Source organism: Geospiza fortis, unplaced genomic scaffold (genome assembly GCF_000277835.1).
Source record: "Geospiza fortis unplaced genomic scaffold, GeoFor_1.0 scaffold244, whole genome shotgun sequence".
Classification (NCBI taxonomy): Eukaryota; Metazoa; Chordata; class Aves; order Passeriformes; family Thraupidae; genus Geospiza; species Geospiza fortis.
The window spans coordinates 2627434-2638733 of record NW_005054370.1 but is presented as its reverse complement, the minus strand read 5'-3'; the positions used below and the strand labels follow the sequence as shown (position 1 = coordinate 2638733).

The 11300-nt window shown below is 58.7% G+C and overlaps 1 protein-coding gene across 1 annotated transcript in view; it reads right to left on the bottom strand.

Annotated features, from left to right (window-relative positions):
* Positions 1-11300, bottom strand: part of CASKIN2 (CASK interacting protein 2) — a 29182-nt gene that overhangs the window by 2252 nt on the left and 15630 nt on the right. Inside the window, 18 exon segments of the mRNA XM_031059919.1 lie at positions 6-470; positions 473-904; positions 1231-1369; positions 1580-1681; positions 1777-1887; positions 2106-2200; positions 2312-2387; positions 2841-2962; positions 3359-3541; positions 3765-3882; positions 3963-4057; positions 4343-4451; positions 4584-4692; positions 4874-5004; positions 5860-5955; positions 6095-6180; positions 6272-6369; positions 8277-8328. Of these exon segments, the coding sequence (XP_030915779.1) occupies positions 6-470; positions 473-904; positions 1231-1369; positions 1580-1681; positions 1777-1887; positions 2106-2200; positions 2312-2387; positions 2841-2962; positions 3359-3541; positions 3765-3882; positions 3963-4057; positions 4343-4451; positions 4584-4692; positions 4874-5004; positions 5860-5955; positions 6095-6180; positions 6272-6369; positions 8277-8328 (2619 nt within the window).

The window sequence follows — 11300 nt, the reverse complement described above, 5'->3', positions numbered from 1 at the left end:
CGAGCGCTTCTTGTGTTTCAGGCCTTCGCCTCCGTTGTGATGCTCCCCAGTCGTGGGGGCTGTGCTGGGTGGCTCTGTGGTGCCACACAGGCTGTGCAGGTAGGAGAAGCCTTTTTGGGCTGACGTCTGCAGGCTGCTCTTCTGTGCAGGGGAGATGGAGGGGAGATGTGCTAGAGCCTTGGGCTGCTCTGCTCCCAGGACAGACGGGGCCGTTGGGGATTTCAGGGAGACGTGTGGGTACATGAAGACGTATGGGGCTGTTCCCTTGCTAGGAGTCTGGGGAGGAGTACAGGGAGTGACTGCTGGAGTCCCAGTGCCTTTCTGAACCACAGGCCGGGTGTACTGATCCGTTCCTTCGGGCAGGTTCCTCTCCTTGAGAGGGCTGCCCCCGCCGCCACCATTGGCAAAGCCGTTCAGGCCCTCGGGGGACATGAGCTTCCCATAGGGCTCGGGGCTGGGCCGGCCCGGGGCGGCCTCTCCTTGCTGCGGGGGGGTGCACAGGACTGCCCACTGCTGCTGCTGCTCTCGCCGCTGCCCAGGCTCTCCTGCGAGGGGCTGGAGAGGCGCCGGGACAGCACGTTGTCCTGCGAGTGCCCTGAGCCCCGCGACCGCACCCCGATGCTCTCCTGGCTCCGTGACATTCCCTGGCTGCTCTTGATGCCGAGTGTGTCGTGGCAGCTGTTGGACATGGCTGTCTGGAGCTCATAGCTGAGCTCACTGTCCTGAAAGGTTGTCATTTTGAGCGTGTGTGGGGACTGGCACTCCCCGTTTTCCAGTGACTCAATGGTGACAATGTCCAGGGAACCGGGGACTTTGCGTCTTGCCAGAGTTGCTTCTGCTTGATTGAGGCTTTTGCGGAGGTCTCTGAGTTTCTTGACAGCCAACATGATCTTCTTCTGGTGGCCTGCAGGAAGGAAAGGGACATTGGGTCAGCTCCAACCCCCAAGGCAGGCCTGTTTCCAGGCCAAGAAGAGTAGTAATGTCACACAAGGCAAAGGCCTTGGGGTTATCTACCTCCTGCCTATGGAAGGAGACAAACTACTGCTGGCATCTACCTAGCTGGGCCCAGCTCCAGCTGGCCAAGGAGAGTTCTTAGGGACAGCCAGGAACTGCCCTTTCTGGTGCTTAGGACGTGCCTGCACCTCCCAGCCTGAGGCAGAATGGGGCGTGGGGACCTGGGTGGGAAACTTGGCTGCCCTGGGCCACTCCAGCATGGCAGGAGGGACTCACCCAGCTTGTTGATGCCAATCTCTTGCAGGTCCTCCCATGTCAGGTCTGTCACGATGGTGATGGAATCGTAGCCGTTGTTCACCAGCTTTTTGTGGTACTGGGGCAACCCAATGGCACTGAGCCAGTCCATCAGGTCAGCCTGGAAAGAGCACAGAGCCACTGCCATGAGCATCTAGGAACGGGCAGCACCTTCAGCATCCCCTCCCTGCCCAGAAGACTGTTTTTAGGGTGTCTCTGACTGCTTTAATGCAGTCAAAGCTATTCACTTACAGACCCCATCCTGTCCTATCCTGGGGTCAGAAAGCTCTGAAGAGAGGGGGTGACCAAAGCCCCAGTGCCAGGGACTCACCGGGATGTAGTTGGGCAGCCACTCAGCAATGCTGAGCTGCCCAATTTCTGTAGAGATCTTTTTCCTGTGGCCTGGTTTGGTCACACCAATGGCTGTCAGATCCTAAGGGGAGCAGAGTGGGGCCATGGTCAGCAGTGGAGCTGGGGGCAGTGAGTACCCACAGCTGGCAGCTCTGGGTGGGGAAGGACCTGCCTCACCTCCGGGGTCATGCGGCTGATGGTGGGGACGTCGTAGCCAGCGTTGAGGAAGTTGAGAGTGTACGACTCCAGCTGGAACTCACGGAGCCAGTTGTAAATGGCTTCTGCATCCTGGGGAGAGGATGGGACACAGAATAGCCCATGACTGGTGGCTGCAGGGGCTGGAAAAACCTGACTGCTCCAGACAAGATGACAGGATCTCCCTGGGAAAGACCCACTTGTGTCCTGAAGACCCAGTTCCCTGTGCCCCTGGTGCAATAAGAGCTGGGCTGAGTGCCCCAAACATGGCCCTCTCACCCAGCACACCAGTCTCCAGTTGTTCCAGTTACCTTCCCCTCGAGGAGCTGCTCAGGACGCAAGAACTGGTGGGAGAAGACCCTGTCTCCAGGGGGACAGCTGCCAGGGGTCTGGAGGCCCTGTGGCCCTGGCAGAAAGGAGAGAGAAGAACTGTCACAGGGGCACTTGAAAAGCAAACAGCCCCTAGGGCTGTGGGACAGCTGTCCCCAAGGCCCCATGGAGTTGTGACAGCCCTCACCTGCTGGGGAGGTCCCATTGTGTGGTTCTGATCCCAAAAGATGTTGCTGGAGGTTGTCACCGGTGGAGGGCAGAGGCTGAGGGAGAGGAGGAGTGAGTGGAGAAAGGACCCAGCTCTGGAGACCAGCTTTGTCACACCCTCAGGAGCAGAGTGGTGGTCCCCATGCTGGGCTGCTGGTCACAGCTTCACCCCACAGCAGGCTGGCCCCCAGCAAAAGATCTGGGCAGGATTTGGCTCAGGGCCTTTTATTATCCTCTCAGGTGACACAGCACATGCTGGAGATGCTGTGTGATGCCAACCACAGCCTCCAGCTCCACTCAAAAAGGCCAGCTGTGCTTTGAGGAACAACTAGGGTCTCCCCAGGAGCATCTCCCTGCTGAGTCTTAGCAGCAAGTAGGTGTTTGGTGTAGGATACTCAACTCCAGCAGCCCCTCCTTTGCTAGGAGGGGGCATGGAAGGGGATGGGGCTCTATCTCCAGCCTGAGCCAGCACAGGGAAGCAGCACAGGGGAGCAGGGGCTGGTGCCTACCCTGGCATTCTCGATGAGGATGCTGGTGCTCTGCCCATTGGTGCCCTCGGTGCTCTGGCCGCTGCCGGCGCTGCGGGTGCTGCCGATGCTGCCCTCGCTGCCCACGCTGTTCCTGTCTCCTGCTGCTTGGGGCAAGCAGGGAGCCTGTCAGCAGCTCCCCAGACACAGGGCACTGAGGTGCCCAGCAAGGACCCCAGTGCCAACACACTGATGCCACTGATCTCCCACAAGATCCTCCAGCCACGGACAATGCATCAGTTCCCTCCCGCCTCCCAGCATGCACCACACAGACAGGGTGACCTGGGTGGCAAGGGACACACAGAGGGCTGAGACACAGGGAGAGAAGGGGCTGCTCTAAGGGCTCCCCAAAACTCCCTTTTCCTACATCTGCTCCCTCTCATCTGGCTGCTTCCCCATGGAGAGGTGGAAGGAGAATCTCCCCCCGTGCCCCTGCCCAGGCAGGGCTGGGAACAGGGGAAGGTCCCCGGCCCCTCTCCCTCCCCAGGTGCTCCCCTGACCTGAGCTGTCAGGGCCTGGGGCCGTCCGGCTTAGGGTGAGGTGACCAAAGGCCGCTGGGCCGCTTGGGGCTGCCGGGTGTGGACACTCGTCAGGGAGGTGCTGCAGCCCCCCAGGGGGGGCTGGGAGGGCCCCGGGGGGACCCTGGCGCTGCTGCACGGGTGCCACGCGGGGGACAACCATGCCTGCATTCAAAGACAAAACACACGTGGTCAGAGCTCATGCAGGAGGCAGGGACGGCGGGGAGAGCTGAGCCACCACCCCCAAAGTAGTATTCCAACCATGGTGACAACCCCTGAGCCTTCCCTTGCCCCCTAGCTAGCCGGGGCTGCAGGCCTGTCTGACAGGAGGTGCTGGGAAGGTTTTGCACAGGGGACTGTCCCCAGCCTGCTCAGGATGGCCACTGACCTGTCCTCTTGCTGATGACTTCAGCAATGGAGGGGGGAAAGTACCCGACCCGGTCGGTGCCTTTCTGAGTGTCGTGGATGTGCCCCTTCCATCGGCCATCTGGGTGCTGCTCCAGGACCTGCCATGGGACAAGAGGGATGGGGCTGGTACCCAGGGCCATGGTGGGGCAGGGGGATGGGGAGCAGAGAGCAGCCTCACCGTGATGACATCTCCTGCTCGGACGTTGAGAGCAGTTGGGTCATGGAGGTTCCAAAAATCCTTCAAAGCTCGGACCTTCAGGATTCCTGATGCCTCTGAAGGCAAGGGACAGAGGAAGAAAGGAGATGCCATAGCATAGAGAGGAAAGAGAGGAGTCCAGGGAGGGCAGAAGGAGAAAGCAAGAGCAAGAAGAGGCGAGAAGAAAACATTAATATTGCAGAAAGGCCTCAATCCCCAGACACTGCCCCACATGTAGAATGGGGCACATGTGAGAGGGGGACTGGGATGCTGGCACTGATTTAGGCTGTTCAGGAGGAGCACTGGGAGCCCAGGCAGGTCCCAGAGGGAAGAAACCCCTCTCAGTGCCATCCCCACCTCACCTCTCAACAGCTGCTTGATGTCCTTGCTGGCATGTGAGGTGGTGAACTGGTTGACGATGTCCAGTGCTGTCTGGTTGTAGGTGTTCCTGATGTTCACATCGACCCCACCCTGCCCAGGAGAGGACACAGTCAAGGCCACCTCCCTGCCTGCCACCAGACTCAAGGGAGGCGAGGGACTGAGGGGAAAGGGTGCTGAGTGACCCCCAGGGGCTGCCCCCAGCCCCATCCCCACCGTGCTCACCTCCAGCAGGAGCCGCACCACCTCGGTTTTGCCGTAGAGCGCGGCCTCGTGCAGGGCTGTGCCTGTCTTTGTCTGCTTGTTGATCTCAATCCCGGCCTTCAGCAGCTGCCTGGTAGGAAGGAGGGAGAGACATGAACATGGACATCAGGACCAGGCACTTGGCTGCTTTACAACAGGAAATGGACAACACCTTGCACTTGCTTTGGGGATGAGGGCTGAAGCCTGCAGGAGGAAGGTGTGTTTGGGACTGAAGCCATGATGGGTTTTTCCAGCATAAAGCAAGGAATTACCTGATGATCTCCTTGTGCCCGTTCTTGGCTGCCAGATGTAGCGGAGTGGTGTAGTTGGGGTCAGTGGCATCCTTGGATTGTCCCTCCAGCAGGGCAACACATAGATGGCTGTTCAGCAGCAGCTGGGCCACCTGCATGAACCACTGGTAAGCAACAGGGTGCAGGTACCCCCACCTGAGGGGCTCATCCTTGGGGCCAGCCCACCACTCCCCATCCTGCCACTCCCTTCCATCCACAGCCCCAGGCTTGGCTGGAGCTGGACAGTGCTTGGCATGGTCACACTGTCGTGAGGGGCTGTAAAAGGTCACAACAGCCAGAAATAGTCTTCCCATAATCAGGCTTTTCAGACCAAGCCCTAAAAACCTCCAGTCTCTCCAGCCCAGAGCGACTCTCAGCATCTCAGGGCAACCCAGAGGCACAGAGCAGTTATTTTTACTGCCCTGTTTATAGCTGCAGACATTATAGATACTCCAAAAATGGAAATATCCCCCTGGACCCCTCTGAGTGGGGCACAGAACAGTCTGGCTGGCTGTGCTCCATCCCAAACCAGTGGCGCTGGCAGGGCCAGGGTCTCACAGAGCACAGTGTGGCCCTGTCCCCAAGAACTGTGCTGGGGACCTGGAGCAGGGCTGGATGCTCAGAGCTTGCTGGGATTAGCCAGCTCAGCCTATCTATGCTTAACCGTGAGCAAAGCTGGGGTGGGTGGGGGAAGGCTGTGGAGAACCAGGAGCAACAACTCCTGGCTTCACTTCCAGTCTAACACTGTCCTGCTGTGAGGTCAGGGGCAAAACCCACAGCTCCCAGATTCAGGATCAGGCTGTGTCTGGCCAGGGGAGAAGGCAGCTGCTGTCTGCCAGGCTCTGAGTCTCACGGTAGAGGGAGAGCAGTTGTGGCCAGACCCCGTGCTTTGCTCCCAGAGGAGCCAGTGGGCTCCAGAGCTGTCCCTGGAGAAGCCCTTGGTGCAGGGCAGAGCCCACAGCACTCACCTTCAGCCGCCCGAACTCGCAGGCCAAGTCCAGCGGGGTTTTCTTTGCCTTGTTGATGAGGCACGGGTTCGACTGGTGCTGGAGCAGCATCTCCGACTGCAGGGGAGCAACGTGGTGCAGGGCTCAGCATCACCCTGCAGCCTCCCTCCCACCCGGCACGGGGGGGGTTTGCCCCCACCCAGTACCCCAGAGAGCCCCACGGAGGGCACATGGCTGGCTCTGGGCTCTCACTCACCACCTCGTAGTGGCCGTACTGCGCCGAGACCCCCCGCCGGGGCCCCGGCCGCCCCTGCCACGCCGCGTAGTGCAGGGGCCGCATCCCTGTGGGCAGCGCGGCTCAGCAGGGCTGGACACGGCCCCCGGCCTGGCACAGGGGGCTGAGCTGGGGGCCGTGCCTGGGGTCACCCCTTACCGTTGCTGTCCTTGATGTCCACGGTGGCCTGTGCCTCCAGCAGCAGCGAGATGAGGTCCAGGCTGCCGCCCAGGGCTGCGTGGTGCAGCGCTGAGAACCTGTGGCACAAGGTAGGGCTCAGCCCAACTCCCAGCCCCACTGTGCTGTCCTCACAGCATCCCCTGCACAGGGACTTGGGCTGAGGGCTGGGATTGTCACTGGCTGTTCATGGTGACATCCTCCCAGATTCCCCATTCCCAGTGCCTCAGATTCCCCATAGCAAAACATTGATGAATCCCTCCAAGCTGTCCGTGCCCCAGGGCTCAGTGAGGGATGCAGACACACTGTGTACCTTGGGAAACCCCAGTGAAGGAGTCCCTCACTCCAGGCCCTCTGTTGGGGGAAACAGGCAGGATGGAGAGAGATGCACCTCCCTGCTCCAGGGAGCAGCCAGGCAGCCACAACGCTGCTCACAGCATCCAGCAAACACATCAGCCTTGTGGCCACTCCTGCCCCCTCCCCATGCCAGCAGGGCTGCCAGGAGCCCGTGGCAGAGCGTGGGAGGCCGCCGGTAATGAAAGAGCCCAGTGTCTTGGGGCTGTGAAAGGGGCCTGTCTGCCTGGCACTCCCCTGAGCCGTCACGTGAGGGGCCAAGGCCAAGAGAGGGGTCCCTGAGCCACCGGGAATTAGCCCGTGAGCCACCCCAAGGGACATGGGGGACTCCTGACAGCACCAGCCTGGGGCTCCAATGGGCTCTGCTGTGTCCGAACCCAGTGCCAGGGACGCAGCTCGTTCAGCATAGCTCTCCTCATGATCTGGATCCCCAGATCCCTGTGCAAGTCTCAGCGTTTCAGGAGGCACACCAACCCCAGCAGAGAGGGCTGCTCCTTTCTCTAGTACACCCACCATGTCCCTGAGCAACAGCAAACCCTCTGTCTCAAAGTGTGAATGTGGGGGGGGTACAAAATCCCCCTTGACCCATCTCTGTGGGGTCTCACTCTGCCCTGGGGTGGCTGCACAAACCCACACTTGCCCACCCCATCCTCTCCAAGCCCTGGGCAAGGTGATGCCAAGGACACCACCAGCACCATGGCTCTCCCAGGACACACACTGCCATCCCCATGCTCGTGTCTCACCTCCCCATCATCCCCTTCCTGTGCCCCAGCGAAACCGAACACCCTGCCCATGTCCCTCGGGCAGGGAACAGACCCTTTACCCCAGTTCCCACCATCAGCCTCCTGGAGTTGCCCAAGCACAAACCCTGTGCCCTATCAGAATCAGATCATTGCTTCTATTATTAAATTCTTTTTCTATTAAGCTCCATCTGTACAGTATTATTTTAAGATGAAGCCATCCTGCACGTTCCCAACCCCCCACTGGCCTGTTAGGACTCATCATGGACACCTCTTCCTACAGAGCCCTCCAAAAGAAAACATGTAGAAATTAGGTACAACAACAGCACATAAAAACAATGCTAATGACTGACAGGTCAGAGTTAATTCAATAAGAATAATACACTTGTTTATTTTATGAGCCTTTGTGGTTTCTTTAACTCTCAGTACCCAGTTTGTTAAGCACTTGGATTTTGGAAGTGATGAGCTACACAAATATGCTGTGGTCACTGGGCAACCTCATATTTTCTTTCTCTAACTCCCCCCAAAACAATGGGATTTTGCTTTTGGGATATTAAACAGAGGCATGAGCATGTGCAGGCACTGAGACTGGCTGGATGCTCCTCTGGGCTTCAACCAGGGGGACACAGGGCACTGGCTGGACACGCTGCCACCCCTATCCAACCCCATCCCCACAGAGGGGCACATAGAAGGGATTTATGAAGGATTTTCAGGAGGGATTGAGCACTGCCCTCAGCTTAGATCCAGGCAGGAACTGGCTCTGGATGTTGATGTGTTCTCCAGCTCCCCAGGAAAGCTGTGTGATACCCCGAGCTGCAGAACTGACTGGACACCAGGGAGAGGAGCCCCCTGGGCTGGCAGCAGCACCCAGCACCCTCCAGGGGAGCACTCACCCGTCCGCATCCTGGTAGTTCACGTTCAGGCGCTTGGCAGATCCCAGGAGCTCTGCAGAGACAAGAGGTGAAGGTCAGGGCAGGAGGCAGAGCCTGCAGGCCCCCAGATGAACCCCATCCCACAGCCAGACCCACCTCCCAGCGCACACAACAGCGCCTGGCCCATCCCGGGGTCTCTCCTCTACTCTCCTCTGCTTCCACTTTCACCTCCACGGACCCTCAGTGGGCTGACCCAGCTCGAGCTTAGCACTTTCCTCCCTCCATCTCTCCTGCCCTATCCATGTGTGCCCCCGGGATGGGTGAGACCCCGCAGCTCCTGCCACCCTGGCTTGGCAGAACAGCGAGCGCTTCCCTCCCCTTTATAGGCACAGACACACCAAAACTGCTGAGTGGGGCCATTTTACCCCCCACTCGCTCCCTGTGCCCGCCACTGCCACTGAGGCCTGGCCCACAGACCACATGGTTGGCATTTTTATGGCCAGGGCAGAGGCTGGAGCTTTCAGCTGTGAATGCAAGGATTGTGCTACCTTGGATATCCCCATCCCTCTGCCCAGCCCTCCCTCCCCTTCAGAGACCCAAGGATTGTGCCACCTTGGCTACCCCTATCCCTCTGCCCATATCTCCTGCTCCTTCAGGGACCACTGGGCAGCAGAGGATGCTCAGCCCACCCTCACACGCACCCTCAGTGCACCCCCAGCTCTTTCCCGCAATTAATTCGAATGGATTCCTTCCTCCCACACAGAGAGGACATTTTATTCTTCACCGAGGGGCTGAGAGCGGATTAACATCTCTGGAATTCACCCGCTAAGTCAAAAGGGAAAGAAAGGAGAAGGTATGTGGGGGGCCAAGAAATACCACCACTCCTCCTCTGCCTTTCCAGGCAGCCCCAGCGCTCAGCCATGGAGGATTAAATGCTTTGAATGGTTTCTGTGCTTTTTCCAACAAAAAATCAAAGTCCGAGTGCCAGGCTCTGAGCCTGGGGTGAAACAGCTGCTCAAACCCCACTCGGCTGTGGGGGGGTCCTGGGGAAGGAGCCCCTTCCTCACAGCCAGGTAGATCTCCAGGGCTGAAGATCCCTCTCCTTTTCCTTCTTCTCCTCCTCAGTTCCTTTCTCTTCTCCCTCTCTCCCAAGGTCTCTGCCCACCTTGCATGGCAGATCCCATAAGCCATACTGGGCTGTGTGACCCCTCTGCTGGAAAAGAAGAGCTGAAGGGGGGCTGGCTCATTCATCATGCAAATGGATAATTAAAGAAAACCAAGGACCGGGGTGTTCATTACTGCAATTTACAGTGTTTTGTAAACAGCCTAATTAACACAAAATGAGCTTGGAGTGGCTGCTGGTGAAGGACTCGTGACTCCTCACCACAGCTGAGGGGATCAGGACAGGATCACCCTAATTACCTCTTCCAGGGACTGTTTGTCTTTGAGCCTCAGCCACCAACCCAACAGACCTTCCCAAAGGAACTGGCTCCCAAAGCCATCACTCAGCAGAGCTCCCACTTCCCCCTGCCAGCCCTAAGAACTCAGGATCTGGGGTCTTCATCAAGGACAAGTTGCTTCCCTTGACCTCAGCAGTCAGGAAAAAGTAACAGTTCACTTGTAAACTGGCCACTTCTGATCCGAGTCCTAGAGAACCGTAACCACTGGGAATGGTCCCACCATCTGCAGCTGAAAACTGCCACTGGAAAAGGGTCGGGAAGGGGAGGAGAAAGAAGAGGAGGAAGAGGGGTCCTTACTCAGGGCAGGAGGGGCAGACCCTCAATGATGACCACTGGGAGTGCAATGCTGGGAAAAGAGACAGGCTGGATAGAGATGCCTAATGAGCACCAGCACCTCCAAAAGAGGCAGAAACATCCCACAGCCCCTGGGGGCTGGTCCTGGAGTTGAGCAATGCCCACTATTTGAAGAAGGAGAGCTCACCCAAAAATCCTACCCCTAACCCCACCTTCAAGGGGACTGAGCTGGCCAGTGTGGTCCAGTGAGCAGGGCTGGGATGTCCCAGGACATGGTGGGTGTCCCAGGCAGCTGTCAGCATCCACATCTCCCTGAGCAACATTCCTCAAATTCGTTCCCTGCTCCAGCAGCCCAGCCAGGCCAGGACCCAGGGCAGGACCACACGGACACGGTGTGGGTGGCTGAGAAAGCCTCAGGTCACCAACAGCAGAGCCAGGAGCAGCATTCCCTTTGGGGATCTTCCTACATGCTTGGATCCACCTTGGGCAGAGAGGGAAAACATCCCTGGTTTGCAGCTGGGTAAATCACTGCTTGGAGAGCTGGAGGGTCTGCAGCAAGGCTGGAAGGTGAAGTGTGGGTGGGAAAGTGTCTTGGCACCCCAGCATAAAGGCATGGGAAAGGAGGGGAATGGTGGGAAAGCAGAGCACAGCCAGGCAGCTGAGATCTCCACCAGTGCCATCCTGCTGCACGGCCTTATACTCCAGGGACCTGGTGACAGGAAGGCAGCTTATGGGACATTTCCCTGCATTCCCCCTCTTCATTCCATCCATGTGCTCCTTTTGACCAATTCCCCAGGTTTTCCCCACATTTCTTCAGCCCCTTCTCCCCGTTGGTGCCCAGGCTACCCATCCTTTTCCACACAGATGTTCGGGAGCTCAGCAGAGGCTGGGCCAAGCTGTTCCCAATCCCACAGCCCTCCCAGTCTGGCCTGTTCAGCTTTGGCCAAGGGGCTGCAGAGCTGGGCTGGGAAAGGGCTGCAGGGTTAATCAGCTACAGCACTGGGATGGTGTGGCCAGATCCCTCCCAGCCACATCATCACCCCCGCTGGGTTTGCACGGGGGCAGGGGCACTCTCAGGCCTGATCTGCAACCCCCATTCCCCACCAGAGCACACTCAAACCCGGGAGAATGAGCCCAGAACACGGACCCAGCGCTGAAATACAAGACACTCTGAAGGAGTTATTTATTTCCAGGGAAAAAGCCCAGCTTGGTGCACCCCAAGGGTTAACTCCAGCCGCGGGTTCCCCCCGCCCGGCCCTGCTCCCCAGCACGACCCCCGTGAGGGGTCCCG